General features: G+C 52.4%; 1 protein-coding gene across 2 annotated transcripts in view; it reads right to left on the minus strand.

The window, feature by feature from the left end:
- Positions 1 to 22583, minus strand: part of MAP3K14 (mitogen-activated protein kinase kinase kinase 14) — a 43362-nt gene that overhangs the window by 5005 nt on the left and 15774 nt on the right. Inside the window, exons 2-12 of one of the 2 annotated variants that reach the window (XM_032615362.1) lie at positions 17479 to 17611; positions 14711 to 14986; positions 13436 to 13505; positions 12104 to 12314; positions 11362 to 11982; positions 10652 to 10789; positions 4503 to 4632; positions 3916 to 4047; positions 3367 to 3471; positions 1900 to 2063; positions 1269 to 1419 (exon numbers count right to left, since the gene is read on the minus strand). In XM_032615362.1, coding sequence (XP_032471253.1) covers positions 1269 to 1419; positions 1900 to 2063; positions 3367 to 3471; positions 3916 to 4047; positions 4503 to 4632; positions 10652 to 10789; positions 11362 to 11982; positions 12104 to 12314; positions 13436 to 13505; positions 14711 to 14966 — 1978 coding nt within the window. In that variant the 5' untranslated portion in view covers positions 14967 to 14986; positions 17479 to 17611. The remainder of the gene's footprint in view (positions 1 to 1268; positions 1420 to 1899; positions 2064 to 3366; positions 3472 to 3915; positions 4048 to 4502; positions 4633 to 10651; positions 10790 to 11361; positions 11983 to 12103; positions 12315 to 13435; positions 13506 to 14710; positions 14987 to 17478; positions 17612 to 22583) is intronic. The other variant, XM_032615363.1, reaches the window with a different exon arrangement.

A 22583-nucleotide genomic window follows, 5' to 3' on the forward strand; every position in this document is an offset into this window, starting at 1 on the left:
TTTCGTTCCCATAACCACTGTCTCTCCCTTGCCACCCCCTACTCCGCCCCCGGCTGATGTTCTCTTATGTTCAACATGTCATTTTCGGTTTGATCGAATTCTTGCAATGCATGTGTTATTTTTATTTATCAATTTTTAAAATACATTTATTTTATTTTTGGCTGCATTGAGTCTTTGTTGCTGCGCGTGGGCCTTTTCTCTAGTTGTGGCGAGCGGGGGCTACGCTCCGTTGCGGTGTGCGGGCTTCTCATTGCGGTGGCTTCTCTTGTTGTGGAGCACGGGCTCTAGGTGCATGGGCTTCAGTAGGTGTGGCACGTGGGCTCAGCCGTTGTGGCTCGCAGGCTCTAGAGCGCAGGCTCAGTAGTTGTGGCTCGCGGGCTCTAGAGTGCGGGCTCAGTAGTTGTGGCGCACGGGCTTAGATGCTCCGCGGCATGTGGGATCTTCCCGGACCAGGGCTCAAACCCACGTCCCCCGCATTGGCAGGCGGATTCTTAACCACTGCGCCACCAGGGAAGCCCTATTTATCAATTTTTAATTTCCAGAAAAGGCACTGTGTTCTAGGCCTTGCTCTGTTGGTCCTCTTTGCAGCCAGCACTGCGGCTTGAAGATCCAGCCAGGTTGCCCCGTGAGCAGAGTTGCTTTAATTGCTGTGAGCGCTGCGTGGAGCATCCTCCACCCCCCACCCCCACCTTTGGCCTCTCCAAGCTCCCAGGGAGGGACACCCGACTCCCCTCCCACAAACGACACTGCAGCGTGTATCCGCAGGCGTGTCCCATTATGGATCTGAGCAGAGTTTCTTTGGCGGTGTGCCCTGGAGTGGGGTGCTGGGTCCCGGGTCTGCAGACGTCTGCCGGAGTGCTGCCAGGTGCTCTCCAGCAGAGCGCAAAGGCCACTGTCCCTCATCCCCACCAACACTTGGCGTGACACCAACTTCCTGATTTTCCCCACACAAATGGCTAGAAAGTGATACCTGGCTTTATTTCACATTCTCTGATACTGAGTTCAAGCCTCCCTTTATACGTTGTAACCCCTTGCCCCATCTCTGAGCACAGCCTCTGCATCAAGACACAGTACTAAGCACAGTACCAGACACAGTACTAAGCACTTGGACTCACGTGACCTCAGTCTTCCTAACAAGCCTGAGGCTGGTGTCATGCCCATGCTCTAGACGGGGAAACCAAGGCTCTGAGAGGCTGAGTACCTTGTTCTTGGCCACTACACGACCCCGCCGCCTCTCTCGCCCCCTGCAGCCAGCATGGGGCTCTTACCATGCTGCAGCGCCAGGCTGACCTTCCCCCCCAGCTCTGCTGCAGACGCTCGGTGGACAGGCTCTTTCCTGAGCCCTTCCTGGATGGCCTGGGCTGTGAGGGGGGCACAGGAGGGCGGGATCTCCCTCACAGGCGGAGGCTCGCTGGCAATCTGGGGGTCAAAAGGCAACATATGAGGCCCGCCTCCCCGTCACTTCCTGGCCCCCGGCTTCCTGTTCTTGCTCCTCCCCACTCTCCCCCGCCCTGCTGTGCTGGGGTCGGTCACAAGGACCAGAGTGGCCTGGTCTAGAGTGAGGGCTGGGACTGTTCCAAGAAAAGGTAGGACAGCACAGAGCCAGGGGGTCAGGTACCCACGACCCCCAGGCCCAGCCTGTCAGGAGGCAGGCAGAGATGGCCCGGGGTGTGGACGCAAGAGAGCCCTGAACCATGGACCCGAGAAGACCCCTCACCTAGGATCTGCCCTTGGACCCTCAGATTCCAGTAGCCAAGTATTTTAGTCAGGATCCCACATTTATGATGAGGCCTCTGCTTGCTCCCATCTGCCACTGAAGAGCGGCCCAAATGGGAGGCCGCATGAAGCCTGCAGCCCGGGCCCCGGGCCCTGCTGGCGGCCCCCGGCGCTGTCACGGACCTTGAGGCACAGCGGCCCTCGGAAGTACTGGGTCCAAGGGTGGCAGCCATTGAGCATGTGCAGGATCATGCAGCAGCTGCTCCAGACGTCCACCTTGGCGTCACAGGGCTTGCCCATCACCACCTCTGGCGCCATGTGGGTCTCTGTGCCGGGGATGTAGTCCCCTGAGAAGGTGAGGAGAGACAGAAGGGGCAACTGTGAACTCTGACGGGCAGAAGCCTCGGCAATGACCACCCGAGTCAATTCCTGAAACACCCTGACTGTCTCAGAGGACTTTAAATAGAGATAGAGCCTCCAAATCAACCTTGCTGGGGCTGGGCCAAGTCGGGGGTTGTCCTGGGGACTAGGACCAAGACTGTATCACCCAAAACACGGGCTCTGCCCTGTGGACCAAACCCTTCAAGTGCGTTCCCAAAAGCGGGGAGGGGCCTAGACGCTGGAAATTCGGTTGTAGAAGACTGATTAGCGGTACCATGTTCCTAAAATGTAGGTTAAAAAAAACAAAAAGGAGAAAGAAAACTTATATGCATAAAAGACTAGAAAGATTGATGCCAGATGTGAACAGTATTTTTTTCCAGCAGTTTGTAGTTTTGCTTAGCTTGACTTTCTGCAAAAGATATTAGAAAAGACATTTTTGTAATAAGAAGACGACACTACAGTTATTTCAAAGTGAGGGCAGGTGTCCAGGTGCAATGTACATCTTCAGAATTACCAACAGTCCTTTAACAACAAAGAATCACTTCTAAAAGACTGTTTTTCCTTTGGTCAAAATGAAATAATTTTACGCTAATGCTATAAACAAAAAAGCAGGGCACAAAATCGTGTTATAATGGCCTTAACTATGTACAGAAAAAAAAAAGACCTGGAGGGAATTCTCTAAAATGTTCACGATTATCTCTCTGGGCAAGAGGAATGGTGAGAATTCTTTTTTCCTCCCCTTCCATACCACTTAACACTGTAGTCACCAAATATTTTACAGTGGGTATGGATTATTTTGATAACCAGAAGAATGTAAGTTAAAAACAGGGATTTCTTCAGCTACGGAGCCCCAGCCCCTTGGTCAGCCTTCCCATTTTGCTTTCAGAAACTGTGCTCTCAGAGACACAGGAGGGCTGAGGTCGCAGGCTGGGAGCACAGCTCCCCAGGAAAGGCTGGACGAGAGGGGTGGAGCTCTGGGGGCTCTGAGGTAGGAGACCTGGGGACCTCGGGCGAGGCACCCAGCCTTTCTGTTCCCCACCCTGTATGACAGAACAGCAGAAACAAGCACCTGATGTGCATCACTGCATTTAAGCCTAACAACAAAAGCCTCATATCCTAGGGCTGCTGTGGGGCTGAAGCATCCTGGTGGACCTAAAGTGCTCACATCTCTGATTGCCATTAAGGAAAGAACAGAAGGCACGTGGCTAGTGCATAGTAAAGGCTACTGGCTATTATGATTGTGGGGAGCGGTGGCGGGGAGGGGCGTACCTGTGAGCAAAGACTTCCCCAGGCCATCGGGTTGAAGGCACACTGCATGGCCAAAGTCGCAGAGGGCTGCGTGGCTCCCATCGCTGGACAGGAGCACATTGTCGGCTGGCAGGCCGCCCCCGGGAAGAAGAGGAACAGGTGAGTCACCAAGGGCCCTGGCCCGATCTGCGCCTCCGGGAGGCGATTTTCTGGCCGACCCTGCATGGCAGCTGCTGCTTCTGATTAGTTTTATTAGTCATGGAGGGAGGGAGGATGGAATCAGTTCAGCCTGGAGGCAGGCAGCAGGCAGGATCTCTGAGGGTGAGGGGACAGTGCCACTCAGCTCTGCTGTCCCCACCCTCCCCCAGTGGTCACCAGTGCGGTAGGAGCTTGATCTGCTGTTCTCTGTGGGCATCGCCCACTGGAAACTACAGTGCCAGGCTGAGGGCTGGGAGAACATACTTCCCCTTCCTACTGGAGCAGGTCCAGAAGACCTGGGAGGAAACCAGGCAGGGTGGGGTGAGGAAGGAGCCCCACGGGGACCAGGGCCACAGGCGCCCTGAGCCTTACCTTTCACATCTCCATGTAGAATCCTTCGGGTATGGAGGTATTCCAGCCCTTCCAGAGCCTGGCCCAGGTAATAAAGGGCCCGGTCCTCCGGCAGGCAGCCCCTCTGCTTTATGAGCTGGCCCAGCGAGCCACCTAGGAGACCAATGGCCAGTCTTTACATGGGTCTTTTCCAGGCCTGCAGGCCAGCCAAGGGCAAGTGCCTTCGAAGGGCAGGTGGTAGAAAGCAGGCCTTTCTTGCTCATGTCACAGGGTCAAGAGAGTAAAAACGGATTGACTGGGCTTCCCTGGTGGCGCAGTTGTTGAGAGTCTGCCTGCCGATGCAGGGGACACGGGTTCGTGCCCTGATCCGGGAGGATCCCACATGCCGCGTGTGGCTGGGCCCATGAGCCATGGCCACTGAGCCTGCGCATCCGGAGCCTGTGCTCCGCAACGGGAGAGGCCACAATAGTGAGAGGCTCACGTACCGCAAAAAAAAACAAAAAAAAAAAAAACCGGATTGACTGGGGACGAGGGTCAACGTGGGCAAGACTCGGGGGAACCCTTGGCTCTGAATGTGGAGGGAGAAGGAGCGGCGGCTGGCTCCTTACCTTCTAGAAGCTCCATGAAGATGTTGACCCAAGGACCTTCCTTCACAGCTCCATACAAAGGGACGATTCTGGGTGAGGTCAATCCCGCACATGCCATCAATTCCTCAGCCCGAAACACTTCAACTCGCACCTGGAAGGGCCCAGAGGTGGGTGTGAATCAGGGTGACGGACCAGGGCTGTTTCCCTGGCATCCTGTCAGTACCCTTGAAGCTCCCTGCACAGAGGCCGCTGATGTTCCCGGTGACGATTCTGAGGCCAGGCAGGGGCCCTAGTGGGCCTACTGGACCCTTAGAGACTAAACTGTGCCCCCTGGGGGTCGGGGTCAATGTCTAGCACTTGATTAAAGGTCTTCAGTGCTGATGCCTATGGAAATATAGTCACAAAAACTACAATCCTTATCCAGTCCCCTGGCATGCTGCCCACCCTCAGAGATCTGCCAAACACAGAACTTTCTTTTCCCCAGCCCAAATGTCTGGACAGTTTCTAGGTCATGGGACATTTTCTGTATCAACATCCACTTCTACTCTTAAGATGCTGGGCTTCTGTAGCCAGAGTTGATGCGGCCAAGATTCTGCCTCTGTCAGTGCCCCTGGATCCTCAGCATCCTTCTGAGCACTTATTATTTGCTCACAATTATTTGCCTTTTCCCCTGAGGGCTAAAATGTCCATGTAGATGGGGCAGTGCTTGTTTACTCTGTTTGCAGCTGTTTCCCCAGGATCTGGGCATAGGAGAGGATTCTCCTATGGGGAGGGGTTTGGCCAAGGCCCCTCTTACAGGGGACTGGCAGGCCAGGGACCACCCACTCCTTTCTGCAGGGACCAGCATGACATGGAGGGAAGAAATAGGCCTTGGATACAAACATCCTGGGCTGAGACCCTGGCTTGGCCATTTCCAAAGGTAGATCACTTCCCCCAAGCTATGTGCCTCCACATGTGAACGGTGGGGACGGTGGCATCTGCTCCAGGGTCGAGTGGGGGTCTGGAGGGGTGATAACCAGCACCAGGCCTGGCAACTAGTGGGTGCTCAGGAAATGCCAGTTCCCAGCCTCCTCCCTCCAGCTCAAATAAGAGCAGCTTAGTAAATGCTTACACTTGCTAACAGAGACTTGTCCTTTCCGGCTGCAGCTGGTTCTCATGTTAGCCCTGAGAAGCGCCACCAGGGGGCACGAGTGGTAACAAAACCAGCCTGGAAGCCGTCAGTCAGGGCCTGGCAGTTTTCTTCCGAGGCCTGCGGACTTGTGCAGCTTTTGGACTTTAGCCTATCAGTGGAAAATGTCCTTCTTCTGGTTACTTGCAGAATATCTGGTTTGGTTAATCAACTCACATGAACTTTGACTCCCTGTCAGTGTTTCCAGCTCTGAACCTGAGTTGGAACTAATTCGCCAACCGGACTTGTATTAACAAACGTCTTTAACCCTACTGTTCCCAAACTGTGGGGTGAAGCGCCCTGGGGCACCGCAGAGAACTTGGAAGGGGGCTACAGGGTATTTTGCATTTGAGGGAAACAGCAACGATTGACACCTGGGGACACCACACAAACTACTAGCGTGAGACAGTTCAGTTTCAATGATCGAACTGCATTCTTTTGATGATATACCTTTATGAAGCTAGGTTTTTGGAGGTTGTTGTGACAGAAAGGTACTTCAGGGGGATAACGTGGACCAGGAAATGAAAGTGACGGTGTCCAGTGATTTCTGAGTTGGAGAAGTTGTGCCTGCCCAACAAGGCATGCATCCCGTTAGTAAATAACGCTTGTTTAAGAGCAAAATTTATCTCTCAGTTTATGTGTGTTGTTATTCAAATGGCTACTAGGTTATTAGGATAAAGACTTATTATTTGACCCAATTATTTAATAAACGGAACTGGTCAGTACTTGTTTTGGCCTGGAGCACCTTGAAAAAATGACTGAGACATTAAGGGTTGTGAACCAAGAAAGTCTGGGAGCCTCGGCTTTAACTTTGAAGAAATCCATAAGTCCTCTGGAGTGTCGCAGGAATATTAAAACCCTGCCCAACCACCCAGATCAGAGGGGGTTGGAAGGGACACTTCAAAACACAAGGCGCGTTAGAAGTCTGGGCCAGCCCCAGAGAGAGCAGGCTGAAAGGGCAGTCCCAAGGGAGAAAGGACGGCCTCCTGGTCCAGGCCAGCTGCCCGTCCGGCCACCTCTCCTCCCTGGACTTCAGTGTCTGCATCTGTCAAGTGAGGGCTGGACTCTGATGAGGATGTTAATTAATGAGGACTAATATTTAATGCCCACTTAACACGTGCCAGGTACTGTGCTCAGCACTTCATAAGCATTAGTCGTTTACATCTTACGATAGCCTAGGAGGTGATATCTTCTCCTTTTACAGACAAGGAAGCTGAAGACTGGACCAGTAATCTGCTCAAGGTCACTGGATATAAAGTAGCAAAGCTGGGATTTTGGTGGGGGAAGCCTGACTCCAGAGCTCCCAGCTACCCCACCTCGCTGAAGGCCCTTCCAGCTATATTAGCTTTTACATCTGGGACGTTTTTACCTACGTTCAGGCACGCGCCTACCCAGGTGGAAACATGGTCAGCAATCACCTAACTGCCAAATCCACAAGCCCCTTCCCTCTGCTTAACTGCCTGCATGCTTTACACTGCAGATCGCTTTTTCCTTCTTGAAACTTTCCCTCTTGTTTTCTTTAGTATTCGTATCCATTTTATTTCACCGGTAAAAAAGGGAGTAACGGCAACTCTAATAAGTTCTTTTAAAGGTCCCAGGAACATAAATATGTGAAGGTGACTCACACAGTATTGGGCACATAGCTTTCCCCCTTATTTCGTCATCACCATCGAGATATTCTCCCCTCGGTCCTTGTTCTGATTTCCTTCTCAACACTTGTCCCGGCTGACTTCACCATGTCCCCGGCTGATGGCTGCTTCTACCACCTTTACACCATGTAAGTGTCCACCCCCCATTACAATCTGAGCTCCTTCAGGTCAGGCGTGTGGATTCCACACCTCTGTCTCCCTGGCACAGCGTCTGGCACAGAACAGGTGCTTGGTAACAACAGCTGGCTGGACTTGGCCAAGGCCACACTACCCCAGATCAGGGCAGAGGCAAAAGGAGGCTCCCAGAACTCCATGCTTGAGCCAGATGTTCTCAAACGCACAGTTCTTAACCCTCTTTGAGCCATAGACCCCTTTGAAAATCTAATAAATAAAAAATGTGTGTGTGTCCACACTTGCCACACACATACACACTTTAGAATAAAGTTCCAGGAATTCATGGATCTTATGACTTCATCCACTGACTAGGTTAAGAACATACACACTGGCTGTTAAAAAGCACTGGACAGGGCTTCCCTGGTGGCGCAGTGGTTGAGAGTCTGCCTGCCGATGCAGGGGACATGGGTTCGTGCCCCGGTCCCGGAGGATCCCACATGCTGCGAAGCGGCTGGGCCCGTGAGCCATGGCCGCTGAGCCTGCGCGTCCGGAGCCTGTGCTCCGCAACGGGAGAGGCCACAACGGTGAGAGGCCCGTGTACCACAAAAAAAAAAAAAAAAAAAAAACACACACAACAAAGCACTGGACAGATGTATATGTACCAATAAGGAAATCTATCCATGATACACTATTACACGAAAAAACATGGTACAGAACAACAAATGAGTGCAATCTCATTTCAATAAAAGAAACAACTACATGTTTATATATGCGTAACAAGTCTAAAAAAGATTTATGTCAAAGGCTGGTTACCTCAGAAGGGGACTGGGCAACAGAGGGACTTTTGCTTTTTGGGTATCATTCTTTTACAATGAGGCTCAATTAATTTGAAATTAAAAGTAAGCTCAAACAAAACCCTAACCCCACCCCCACCCCCAAACCCTACATTAAGCCCTGTACTTGTGACCAATCAACATCTGACCTGGGGCCATGAATGTTCTAGAAGGAGGGCCAATGGGGTGCTGATGTCACCACATGATACTCCACATCCTGGATCCCCCCTAGGGAGCATCAGAGGGTGTGCAGACTTGCTCTGACCCCCTGTGCGGCTTGACCTCTGATCCTTGGTCCCCACCCTCCACCCCTACCCCCTAGCAGGGAACAGTTTCTGAGATCTTCCAGCTGAAATCGCTAAAGGACACTACTGCCTCCCCTACCCCGCTGCCCTGGAGAGAAAGGAGGGGTGGTCTGCCCGACCAAAGGCAGCTGTGTGAGCTGCCAAAAGCCAGCCCTGCTAAGATCCTGGATCGGGGAGGCGGAGTTCTGAGAAGGGCTGGCTCTGGTGGGCTGGGGCAGCAGCTCTGGGGCTGGCAAGTCCGTGCCTTGTGCTTGGAGCTTGTCCGACTGCCTTGGGGAGGTGAGAAATGGAGTCTCTGTCCTCTTCTACTATATTAGGCTTGTTTACCTTGTTGCCTGGGACTCTGAGAACCTCAGCAGGGGAACAGCTGAGGAGCCTGGTGACTAAGCTCCCCAGCATGGGCGCTCATCTCCAGGACACTTCACACTCTCTTGCCCTCCTCCCACCCACCTCTCAGGAGGAACAGCTGAGCCTTCTCCAGTGGCCTGGGGAGGGGACTGCAGCTGAGGAGGTCAGGCACGTGGCCTTGGCATCCCAGCGAAAGATGATGACCCGTGCTGGCAAGAACTAAGCACGTGTTTTGGCCGGTGGGGGTGGGCAGGGGTGGAGCTGGCTTATTTGACACAGTAGGTTTGAAGCTTGGGGTAATACCTACGGATAGTCCCCTCTCTCATCCCATCACCCCGAGGCCCAAACTTTAGAACTCTAACACCTGGTCACACACAAGCCAGGGAAGCCAGGTTTACTCACAACACAATCTGTACCATCGCCCCTTAAAGTCACAGGCACCCAAGACAGTGGCGGCAGCAGTGTCTACTCTGCGTGGGGCCTGAGTGGGATGGACCCTGCCTGGGCTGGCTGTTTGGTCCCTTTCCTTTTGGGGATCAGAGTGTCCTTGACAAAAGCCATTTGAAAGCAAGGTCCATCTTTGAATTAGCTTATTTCACGCTGCCCAAGGGCCAAGGAAATGGCCCATGGAAATGTTTCTGATTTCCACCTTAGGAAGTCCTTGGTGCTAGCCCTCAGGCAGAGTTGGGGGTCAAGGACAAGGTGGCTTCTAGTCAAGGTGAGAGGAGAGGAGGAGAAATGGTATCTGAAGGAGAGCACGACTGACACCCTCAAGGACTGCTAGGCCTGGGCAGTGTGATCTGACAGAAGGAGGCCTCAGTTCCAGGCCCAGCTGTGCAGCTGTGGGCAAGGTGCAGACCCTCTCTGGTCTCCAGTTCTAACATCAGTGAGACGAGGGAGTGGGAGAGGTGATTCAGGCCTCTGCCTCTAATCAAAATCCTAGAAGCATGAGTCTTCCTCCCCTGTCCCTTCCCGAAGAGAGGTTCAAAGCCAAACTCTACAGTCAGACAAGCCTGGGGCTTCTTTTTTTTTTTTTTTTTTTTTTTTTGCGGTATGCGGGCCTCTCACTGTTGTGACCTCCCCCGCTGCGGAGCACAGGCTCCGGACGCGCAGGCTGAGCGGCCATGGCTCACGGGCCCAGCCGCTCCGCGGCATGTGGGATCCTCCCAGACCGGGGCACGAACCCGTGTCCCCTGCATCGGCAGGCGGACTCTCAACCACTGCGCCACCAGGGAAGCCCATGGGGCTTCTTGCTAAGTCTCGTTTCCTCATGTCCATCTCGCAGGACCTAGTACCTCCAGCCGACAGGAGGCAGAGCCCAAACTCAAGTCAGATGTGACTCCCAAGGTGCACGGCCTCCGTCGGGAAGCACCTGTTAGGTGGAGGCTACGCTCTTGCTATTGCCCTCTGGTCCACTATATAGTTTAGGGGTTCCAGCTCAACATGAATCTCATGACAATCCAACCATCTTCCAGGTTTTGATGTGCTCTAGGGGCCTGGCATCAGGAGTGGCCCAGGCTGCGTGCACATTCATGCTCCCTCACATACAGGCGCACCAAGTGTGCCACCCAGGCGGGGACACGTGACCTGGACTGTCCCCTTCCAGCTCCAGTGGACCCAGGGCAGCCAGGATAGCCAGACGCCGTTAACGAGTCAGACCCATGGCCTCCCTGTGCTAACCCTGAAAGGAAGCAGAGGGAACGCGACAGGCCCCCTGTCCGCCTTCCCTCCTCAGCCCCGGAGCCCGGCATACCTTTTTGACGGCACACTGGAAGCCAGTTTGCTTGTCCTCCATCCTGTGGACCTCTCCGAAGGAGCCTCTGCCCAGGCAGGGCTGGCGCGTGGCCCAATGGATGTCCTCTCGGTACTCATAATCCACCGGCTTGAGTTTCTGGGGTTGGCGGGAGACAGAGGCCGGTTTTAGTGGCCAGGGCAGTGGAGGGACGAAGGGTTACAGTGAGGAAGGCTCTCCAACTGGTGGCCCTTGCCAGGCTGCTGGGCTGAGCCCTCACATCCAAGAACACCAGCAGGTCTGAGGCAGGGCTCGGGGTCGGGGTGTGGGGACGGACCCAGAGAGGGGGTTGCAGGAGTCAGGCGAAGGCAAGGGAGAGCTTCACGGGCTGAGGCAAGCCGACCCTTGCGAAGAAGAAACCTCCTCCCCAGACTTGTGATTGTGGGACAGAAACGGAATTGTCAACCGCCTTGACCATAAGAAAAAGTGCCTCAGGAGCTAAGTGGTAGAGGAAAGGGAAGGACAGTGAAGAGGGGCAGGGGACAAGGGACAGTGTGTCAGAGATGGACGGGATAACACCCAGAAATCTAAGTTTGGGAAAATCACATAACATTACATGGTGACCCAGGAAGAGAACTAGAGGAAAAGGGGAAGGGAAGGGGGGTAGGGAAGGTGGACGGCCCTGGAGGTGGAGGCAGTGGTAGGTGTACGTGTGTTTGGGGACTACTCGCCTCAATAAGCAGGACCCCCTCACTGTCCTCGGTTTCAGGGCTGGGCTCCCGAGGCTTGGAGCCCCCCACCAACCAGGTCTTGGCCAGGCTGGCCAGGCTGCGGGCCTGGCCGGAGCTCACGCTGCCTTGCAGAGCGTGCACGAGGTACTCCTCCATGGACAGCTTGTCACTCGAGCCATGAGACGGGCAGCTGGGCTTCACGTGTGGGCCAGGCAGGGGCTGCTGGCTGTCTACACAGGCCAGTCTGCCCAGGGGAGGGCCGGGCAGGGGCTGCTGGCTGTCTACACAGTTTGCCAGTTTGCCTAGGAAGAAGGACTCTAAGGGGTGAGGTTTCCAGGGCTGGAGAGGGTGGAACGGGAAGGGGTGGGGCCGTCTGCTGTAGGGGAAGGGGTGAGCGGGCTGGGGCAGGGGGCCTACGTCCTGGGGGTGGTGGAGTTTCCACACATGGTTTAGGCACTGCAGGGGGCTGATCAGTTTGTGGAGTTCCGGTCGAGGCAGTGCTGGCCGCAGGCCCTCCCCGAGTTTCTTAAACCAGAGGTGGCCAAGGCCTGGCTCCTTCAGAGGCTTGGAGAACTGGGGGGTGTTTCTAACATACGGGGTGCCTAGCGGAGACTCATCCTCCTGCGGGGGAAACACAGCTGTTAGGACATGGGGCTGGGGCCAAGGCACAGGTGCTGTTCCGAAGGCCCATGAGCCCAGGGGGTGCCCGGCACAGGGGTCTGGGCGTAGGGGCGGGTCTCACCTGCACCGGGACCGTGCAGCTCTCCTGCTCAGGGGTTCTGGGGAGGGGTCTGGCCAGGGCCACTCCTGCCTGAGCCAGGGACTTGGAGCTCTTCTTCTTGCGTTTCCTCCGGGCTTTGCTGCGACGCTTCCCCTTCCAACACACGCGGGCCATTTTGCCCTCGGTTGAGTGGGCCACATTGTTGGGGATTTGATCAAGACTCTCGGACTGGCTGTCAGCAAGGGGACACAGACACGCATTCTGAGTGTGAGGGGGCAGGGAGACAGAACGGCTCAGGTAGCTGCGGCTGGAGTCATACAGACCCGAGGTCAAATCCCGGCTTGGTCAGGACTTGTGTGAACGTGGGAAAGTTCCTAAGCCCCAAAGACCTTTAGGCTCCTCATTCATAAAATGGAGGTGGCGTTTCCTGCCGGGCAGGGCGAAGATGGGGTTTGAATGAAATAGCTCATTTAAAAAGCCTGCCTCGGTGCCGGGCCCCACGGCAAGCTTCCGACCAACAGTGGTTGTTACTAGAGTGAGGGTGCGCACTGCTCTTCCGGGTGGAGGGGGAGACACGGTTCTCTCCTTGCTCTCCAAGGGGCGCTTGCCCTTGAGAGGTCCCGGAAGCGGGGCATGTGGCTCAGAGGGCCACAGCCCATGGCAGGCATTCTCGGCTCTGAGTTGGCTTCTGTTGCCTCCAAAGCAGGGACAGCTGAGGTTGGTCACTTTCCCGCTAGCAGTTCCCAAATTCCAACGATAAAGAAGTCCACCTGGTGGTAGGGGAAGAACTGTTTCCAGGTTCAACCTCCAGCTGCCAAAAATCTTCTTTGGGGCTGGGGAGGCTGGGAACAGGCCGAGCCTCACTTGGCCTCCTTTCTACAGGGCCACTGAGCTGCAAGTCTGTCCCTGCCTGTTTCCAAGCCCTCATCCCTCCTTGGGTGTGTCTCACAGAAGGAAAGACACAGCAGGTTTCTCCCCGAGTTAGAGCGGCTTCTCTGGGCCTGCACTCGTGGTCACGCACCAGCGGCAAAGTGCCTCCTGTTCCCAGCATCCTCCCTACTGATGGGAACCGAAAAGGAGCAGCAAGGACTCCGAGGAGAATAAAAATAAAACGTCAAGCTGATGTGACCCTGATGTGACCCAGAGGCAGCCACCCCCACGCTGGGAAAAGCTTTTGAAAAGCTTATTTGGCTGCAAGAGCAGCTCAGTGAGGAAGCCTGGGTGGGTTTCAAGAGCCGAACCACAGGTGCTGAAGGAAGGAGCCAGGGGTCACTTGCGAGCGGCCTGAGCAAGCAGCTGGGGTGGGGACGCCCCCGCGGCAGCTCCCTGCCACCCCACTCAAGCTGACCTTACCTGTACTGTTTCGAGCCAGCGATGAAGATCCGTTCTGAGAAGGTGGGGCTGAACTCTTGGCTATTCTCACCTTTTAAGTAAAGGCAAAGGGGTTGGATGAGCAGAAAGGAGAGAGAAAGAACAGGGGAGAGGCACTTAGGGGAGAGGCACTTTGCAGATACCCTCCCGGCCACTCCTCCTTCCCAGACCCCTTCTGCCTGGCAGCTCACCTCCTCTCACTGGCAGCCTCACCCCTCCCTCCCAGCCTGAGGGTCAAGGCACAGGGCGTGCCTACAATATGGGATCACAGGGTGCCCACCTCACTTCACGCACTGTGAGGTGTGAGATGATCTATATAAAACACTCAACTCAGTGCCTGGCACACGGTAACAGCTCAACAAATATACACTATTACATATAGCGCGTGTGCAGTATCACCATTACTATGTCACTCACCCCACTTTAATTTTTATTCTCTCATCTCTCGTCAAAGGCCAGCCAGAAGGAAGCGGAAGATGAGGGGAAGGATGTGTGTATGTGAGAAAATACCATTATGAGCTGTAGGTCTCGCCAGGCTCCACCCCAGGAAACCTCCTGGGGTGGAGGGTAGGTGTCGGGTAGAGAGGGGATTCCTGGCCCTCCCCACGCCCCTGGGAGTTTCTCAGGCTCCGGTGGCAGCCACTGCTCCAAGCCATCTTGAGGTATTGTGAGTAGAAGCAGAAAGGATCAGCCCGGGATGCCCCGCAGACCCTGCATCGGCCTTGCAGGCCCGAGGGCAGGCGTTCATTCTTTGCAGTGGGAGGTGGGGGGTGGGGTGGGGGGTGGCAAGCACCGGCGTGGAAGGAGGTGAAGGGCCCAGGGCCCAGAGAGGCTTTCCAAGACACCTGGCCTTTCCTGCCTGGGCCTCTCCAGAGATGCTCAGGCTGCCCAAGGTCCCAGCAGAAGGCCTGCCTGATGGCCCTGCAGAGAGGGCCCAGGACCTTGGAGCCCAAGCATTCCTGTCTCCCAGCTCCCTTCCCCTGCTCTGGTCATGAGCAAGGCCTCTGTCTGCCACTTCTCCCTTCTTGTGCTTCACTCCCCTGCACTGTTCGAGCTCCCACTTCACACTGATCCTTGGCTTAATTCCCAGGTGTGTCTTGCAAGTCTTCTATGGTGGTCACCTTGACTTCCCTCTTCCACAGGGGGACCCTAAGTCCAGCCCCATCGGTGCCCAACCACCCTTGCACAAGCGCTGCACCCACCTGCAGGCTCCCCACCTGCCCTCTCTGCCAACACTCCCAGCCCAGGGCTCCTTACATTCGGCCTGGGCGATGATGGAGATGGCAGCCGGCCCGCCCTCGGAGCCTTCCTTGGCTGTGCCTTTGGTAATCACGTCGTTCAGGATCTCCCACTTCCCGCAGAACATGGGGCTCTTCTCCACGGCCTCGAGCTTGTGGACGGAGCTCTGCTTCATCTCCGTTGCCTGTGTCTTCTCCTTGGCTTTGGCGAACTCCTTCTGCTGCCCGACCGCGGAGCCGGGGGCACCTGGGCAGGCCATTTCCATCACTGCCATCTCCCAGGCTCACGCTCACCCTGTGAGAGACCACACACAGAGCAGGTCACCCCCAGACCCCGAGGCGCCCAGGTGTCAGGCTTGGGTGGGAGGAGAAAAGCAGGGGGTAAAGGGTCTCTACTTCCTCATGCCACACATAGCTATCCTCCAAATGTTCCAAATGGCAACCTCACCATTGTTCCACGTGGGGTGAGCCCCCCAGCCCTACTGGCCCCTCCACCATAAATGGCCCCTCTCTCTACCCCACAAGGGGAACTCCAGCCCGCCTCCTCCAGGAGAGACGTGGACCAGCATCTGGGTTGGTTCTTTCTTGCCTTTATAAATAATGGCTGAATCTTTTTCTGTTGTTTGTTTTGTGGTGAACTTTGCTTCCCCAGAACAGGGTGGTGGATCCTATACTCCAAAACCATCAGTCACATCACTGATTCCGCAGAAGCCTTGCTTCGTAGAGGACATGCCTGCACCATCCATGATGGCTTTTCTCCAAGTGGAGAGAACCAAGGTTTTGTTTTGTTCCCTAGCTAGAGGTAGATACATGTATGTATATGTGTGTGTGCACATGTGTGTGTACATAGGCATCCAGATGTGTGTGTGTGTGTATATATATATAGATAGATTTGTGTGTATATTTATATAAACATTACATACATACACATAAATGAAATCTTGTAAATTGAAAAACCAGCATGCAAATGGCAATACCAGCACTTGGCTCCTTTCACGAGATGCATCTGTTTGTGGCTCTCCAGAAGGAACTGACATGCTTCCTTCTGTAATGTCCAAACTCATTTGCTGAAAACCTCTCCTAAGTATCAGTTTTCTTTCAGGCAACATTAGTAGTGGAATTTATATTAGAGCCCTGGACACCAACCGACACCTCTAGAAATATGAGGACAAAGCGCAAGACGTCACCTCTCTCTGGGCTCCATCTCTACCAGCTCTGCGTTCCCATAAAGCCAGAAGGGAGAGAGAGCCCACTGTTGTGACAATCTGTGCAAGCAGCACGTGGGCTAGAGTTGTCATGAAAGAGAATGGCACCGCCCTGAGGTTGTTACTATTTGGAAGCCTTTTTAAAGACTGGAGCTGTGGACTCCCAAGGGCAGGGCCCTTCTGGGTCATGACTTGCTTGAGACAAAGCCTAAGAAGGCATCAACTGCAGACAGGCCTTTAATAAGTGCTCTCTGATGGCAGCCTGGTCCTAAGGCTGTTACTAACAGATGCGGTCTTCCCTGCAGTAGCTCCATTCATCCCGGATCACTCCTCCATCTGCTCTTACGTGAGAAAGGCAGACCGTGGGAAGCCGACCCTCCAACACCTCTGACCTTCTGCCGGATCAGGCTGGAAGCTTACAAGAGACAGTGGGATGCTGGGAAACACTAGGCTGAAACCTCCTTCCTACTGCATCTGCCTCACCACAGTGGCTACGAAAGGCTGAGTCAGCTTGACTGGGGTGTGGGTGTGGGGGGTGCCTTCAAGGGCCTTCTAGCTTTGAACTCAGCAGCTCCAGCTTTCAGCCTGGATGCCTGGGTGTGGTCCTGCAGGCCGGATGCTCAGGAGGCTGAATGGGTGGCCTCATTGTTTCTTGATGACTTTAAGAAGTCTAAGGGGTGTTCTGACTTCAATTAGGTGAAAGCCCTCCAAGGCAGGCTGTTTTACTTGTAACCATACTGTCATCCCACCCCACACCTCCACAGCCCCTTCCATCTCCAAAAAGGACTTGATCCAGGGCCTAGAGTAGGGCCCACCTCTCTCAGCCTCTTTATAAGGGAAATGAGATCTTAAAAACAGACCCCAAGACCTTCAAACCTAATAGTATTAGAAGCGTGCCTATAGGGACATTGCTTTAATCTCATTTAAAAAAATTTTTTTTTGTTTATTTGGCTGCACTGGGTCTTAGTTGCAGCACGCGGGCTCCTTATTTGTGGCATGCATGTGGGATCTAGTTCCCTGACCCTGCATTGAGAGCATGGAGACTTAACCGCTGGACCACCAGGGAAGTCCCTCTCCTCACTTTTACTTGAAGAATCGCAGGCTTAATTAGGCGGAGACTTGCCCCAGATCACCCAGCCTGTGTGGGGCAGTGAGGGGCCAGACCTAGTGGGCTGTGCTGCCCACTCCCCAGTCCCCTAGGCTGCAGGCAAACACAAGGAGGAAAGTCGTGGTCCTCCCTGGGCAGAAGGCTTCTGAGGGTCAGAGGTGGTGTTGCCGGTGTAGAGCAGAGTGGGGCATAGATGAAACAGCCGGTGCTGGCTGCATGACGGAATCAAAGGGTGATGCTGAGCATCGGGGATGAAGAGAGAGCTTCATCTGACGGTGAGAGAAATGAGGCCAGCAGTCAATCTTGCTCCGAGGGCAAGATCTTAAACCCAACATCTTAAACCCAGATGTTTAGAGGTCTATAGAGCTGCACTCAGGCTCAAGTAGCCTGTCCTGCCTGACACGGCTCATCCTGCGCTGGAGCTCCTCCAGACAGGCTGTGGGGCACCCCCTCCCCCAGAAGCTGCCCTTTCACCTTGGTGGCTAGGTAGGCTCCTGATCCTCCTTCCAGGAGCACTCCAGGCTCCCTTGTCCCAGAGAAGCCGAGGCTGAGGCAGCTGAGCTTGGGGCCTCCTCCTCTGTAGTTCCCTGATGACTCATCCGGCAGCCTAGCAGGCAGAGAGAGGAACAAGGCGGCCTGAGAAGCTAACCCAGCAGCTGGCAGCTGAATCTGTGAAGGGCACGGGGAAAACAGGCTGACCCTCACCTCCCAGGGGCACGAAATCTCGGCCCGGGAGCTGTACAGCTTCTCCTGTGTCTGGCTTTCCTGTGCCACATGACCATGACTCAGACCCTCACCGACAGTCTCCAAGTTCAAGAGGCTATTTTCAGGACACTTTGGCCTGACAGCAGCTCTCCGACACATACACACGCTTGCTTCCTCACTCTTCCCTACTTCTACGTGGGTTCTGATCTACAAAAAATGGGGTTCTGCACTAAGCCTGGGGCTGCTGATTGGGTGGCCTGCCCAGCTCTGGGCTTCGGTCCCTGGCTCGTTGCCCCAGCCCAGAGCCCCGCAGCTTTGCCCCTTCTCTCTCACTCCTGCAGCTTGTGGGAAGTCAGGACTAAGTGGGAGCCCGTTGTGTCTCTGCCTTTGAAGGCAAGTCAAAATCCTGATCCATTACTCAGCTGGACTCTCTCCACAGCTCCACTCAGGCCCCAGATGCATTCTTCCCTCTGCTCTCTGTATCGGAGCTGAGGACATGAGCAGTGACAATAGCCACACCCTCTCAGCTCACCCACAAGGCTATGAAAACATAAGGGGAAAGGAAAGGGGCAGAACTCATTCAGTATTCTTTCAGGGCCTGATCCACATACACTGCCTATTCTTTCTTCTGTGGTGCCTCCGTGACCCCCTGGAGGGATCCGGGGGTAGGAATGAGCGGGATGGTACCAGATTAACCCTTGGGCATATCTGTGTGACACACCTGCATGTCACAAGGCTCCTGGGCTCAAGCTCAACTCCCTCACCAGCTAGTAAAGATCTTCAGTCCAAGTTGAGGTGTTCTTAATGTGGGTTCAAGGAGGTCTGGGAGCCCTAGAAACTATTTTTGTCTTTTTCCGGGGAAGAGGTCCATAGCTTTCATCACATCCTCCAAGGGTCTGACATTCCTCAGAAAGTTGCTCTAGCCTCCCCAGAAGATCAAGGCCAGGGCAAAATGCTTGCTCTGGCGCCACATTTTTATGCCGAGGTAAAGCTCACTAATGTAGTGCCTTCCTACCTGAGTGCAAGTTAGAATAACCACCTCAGATGCACTCGCCCCAGGTCTACTGAATCAGCCACTGGGCATTAGGCCCAGGATCTGTGCTTTTGACAAGTTCTCTGGATGATTCCCATGCCCAGAGGCCAGGGACTGCCATCTGACCCCTGCTGTATACTGTAAGGCTGCACTGTCCAATATGGCAGCCACTAGCCACATGGCTATTTACATTTAAATCAATTCATTTAAAATAAAATTTAAAAATCAGTTCCTCAGTTACACTAGCTACCGTATATGACAGTGCACACAGAGAACATTTCCATCACTGCAGAAAGTTCTATTAGACAGTTCTCGTCTGAGGCTATGATAGCAGTGCTTTCTCTGACAGCAAAATTTCTGTTCCTAGGATTCTGGGAGAGGAATGGGGTTTAGACTAAATGAGTGCTTGATTAACTGGAAGGTACAAGAATAATGTTTAAAATTTTGATGACAACCTTTCTAAAATGTATCATATTTCAGTTCCCTGTTTTAGTAAGGTCAGTAAAAACACTAGATTAGGAACCACAAGATATGAGGTCAAGCCTTGGAAGCTTTTTTTAAAAAGCAGCAGGACCATTTTTATTAAATGAAGTCCACCTCAACCCCCACAATATAAAAGAGCAAGAAACGTGCAACTGCTACGTAATTCACATTAGAAACAGCTGCTCTGCTGAAGAAGGTGGGCAAGGGCCACACATACTCAGCTTCCCTTCATCCACCACAGACCTCCCCAGAATCCTAGGTCTCCAAGAAAAAGAGTCTTAAAACTAGTGGCCTAGGAAACCTTTTGAGGTTCCTTCTAGTTTCCCAAATGCCACTGATTTACTGATTTGTCAGGATTATTTGAGGGCTGGATGACTCCAATTCAGAATGATAATTGTCAATATTTACTAAGCACGGCCACTATTAATGTCAATTTCAGATGTGAAAACTGAGGCTTTAGAGAAGTTCAGTAGCCTGCCAGAACAGTGAAACAGGGACAAGTTGCAGAAGTGGGGCTGAACGTGCACTGCTGCCTCCCCAGCCTTCATGCTAAACCTTGAGCAGGCCACTGAGTTTCTTCTCATAGCTTCTTCAGAGCTGTATTGAGGGCTGAAGGAGGTAGAGTACATGAAATGCCAATCACCTTGCCTGGCCAATAGAAGCTCATAAACGCCCTCATTGAGACAATGGGACTTCTTTGTTTCAGCATCATACAGCCAAGGTGTCAAGCCTTACCTAAGGCACTCAACACCTTCAGCCTTGATTCTCTGTATATCAAAGAGAAATGTAGGGCCATCTTGAAAATGTCCACTGAGGGGCCAGGGCAGAACAGGGCAAATCCCTCTCATGATATTTCATCTGGAAATAAAAACTTGTCCTTCTCTGAATGCCCAGAGGGGACAAATAACAGAAGTAGAGGAACTCAACTTCCTTAATAAGATACTAGTTGAAAACCAATCTCATTCTGATGCTTCCTCTTTTAAGCCTTCAGCTTGCCTGGCTACTAGGCCACACTGGGCTAGCCTCTGCCTATCAAGAACAAGGGGTGTGCAGGAAGGGGAACCAAGGGCAAGTGCCTGGCAGAGTGACCTGGCCAGGCAAAACGGCTATCTGGCCAGGCGGACCCAGAGATCCCCATGTGTTCTCAGTCCCAGCTCCCTTTTCTGCCCTGCCTACCCTCCCAAGCCCCCACCCTCAGCCTCTGTTCCAGCCACACTGCTCCTTTCACTTTCCTGAGCAGGGCAGCAACGGGTGAGCCTGATTCTTTTCCTCTGCTCATCCTGTTCCCTGTAAAGAGTGTCTTCTTCCTTTATTACTATCTGTCCAGATCTCACCTATCCTTTATAACCTATCTCCTCAATGAAACCTTTTCCGGTAGGCTCCTGCATTCACTCAACAGGTATTAAATGACAGTCTCATAAGTGCCAGGGACTGTCATAGTCACTACCATTCATTAAACATCTTCTGTGTGTTGGGCATGTGCTAGGGGCTTTATCCATGTTATTGATGAACCTCACAGCAATGCTGCAAGGTTGGTAATATTTTTACAGATGAAGAAACTAAGGCTCTGAGAGGTAAACTGCCTGCAGAAACTAATAAGGCCCAATTTATACAACTAGAGCATCTAACATGGGGTTAGGGCTAAAGGCAGGACACTCCTGGCCCCTTCCCCTGGGACCCAAGGATCCTTAGTTCCTTTCTAGGATAAAAGTTGTTGGCAAAGGTACCTGGAACTTCGGGAACTGAGCAATATTACTACCCATGTGCATATTACTACCCCTATTTTACCCGCAGGATCTGCCCACTGTTGGTAATAATTTCTTAGCCTGAGTAGGCAGGAAGGACAAGAACTAAAAATGAGGGGTCTTATCAGTAAGGGCTGGGTCACCAACAAATTGGTCAGACTTCTAGTGGAGTTACTCAAGTTCATGTTCCTGGGATGTTACCAGTTTTCACTTGATTAGTTTTAACAAGTCATTTCATTTTCTTAATACAATTTAAAAAAAAATCCACACAATACACAAACACAGCAACAAGAGCTCCAGGAAAGATGGTACTATCTTCAGGGAAAGAAGCACTGAAGGCTGTGCTCTGGCAAGCAGAAAAGTAAACCAGAGAAGAAATGGGATGCAAGAAACAATGGTAGGCATAGGAATCGATACGATATGTTGGTCAATTTAATTAACAATTGAATGTAAAAAAAATTAGTTTCACCCTGAGAAAACCATAATTCAAAAAGAGACATGTACAACAATGTTCACTGCAGCACTATTTACAATAGCCTAGACATGGAACCAACCTAAATGTCCATCGACAGAGGAATGCATAAAGAAGATGTGGCACATATATACAATGGAATATTACTCAGCCATAAAAAGGAACGAAATTGAGTTATTTGTAGTGAGGTGGATGGACCTAGAGTCTGTCACACAGAGTGAAGTCAGTCAGAAAGAGAAAAACAAATACCATATGCTAACGCATATATATGGAGTCTAAAAAAAAAAAGAAAAATGGTACTGATGAACCTAGTTGCAGGACAGGAATAAAGATGTAGACATAGAGAATGGACCTGAGGACAGGGCGTGGGAGGGGGAAGCTGGGGCGAAGTGAGAATAGCATCAACATATATACACTGCCGAGTGTAAAATAGTTAGCTAGTGGGAAGCAGCAGCACAGCACAGGGAGATAAGTTTGGTGCTTTGCAATGACCTAGAGGGGTGGGATAGGGAGGATGGGAGGGAGGCTCAAGAGGGAGGGGATATGGGGACATATGTATGCATGTGGCTGATCCACTTTGGTGTAAAACAGAAACTAACACAGTATTGTGAAGCAATTATACTCCAATAAAGATCTATTAAAAAAAAAGAATTTAATCTACCTAAGCACATATGGTCTACATTTAAAAAAATTATTTTATAATGTAAAAGAGAAACAGAAATAACTTGCTCATTTTACCACTAAAAACAAAAACTACATTTGATAGCCATGAACATTTCGCCAAACAGAAAATGTCCAAGAACAGATAGATGAAACAAACAAATCAATGGAAAGTATTTCTCAAACAGACTAAAATTATATGTGATTAAATGAGGAAACTTTTAGATTGAACAATATGAAGTCATCATTTTTATAAGTCAGAAATAGTAAACAATCCAGTAGTTTCATGTTTCTCTATCAAATATATAGGATGGTTTCTACATTATACAAGCCTTTGGGAAAATAGCAAAAATAAAGAAATTTAAAAATCTCAAAAAAAAATTAGTTTAGGGCTTCCCTGGTGGCGCAGTGGTTGAGAGTCCGCCTGCCGATGCAGGGGACACGGGTTCGTGCCCCGGTCCAGGAAGATCCCACATGCCGT

Source organism: Phocoena sinus, chromosome 20 (genome assembly GCF_008692025.1).
Source record: "Phocoena sinus isolate mPhoSin1 chromosome 20, mPhoSin1.pri, whole genome shotgun sequence".
Classification (NCBI taxonomy): domain Eukaryota; kingdom Metazoa; phylum Chordata; class Mammalia; order Artiodactyla; family Phocoenidae; genus Phocoena; species Phocoena sinus.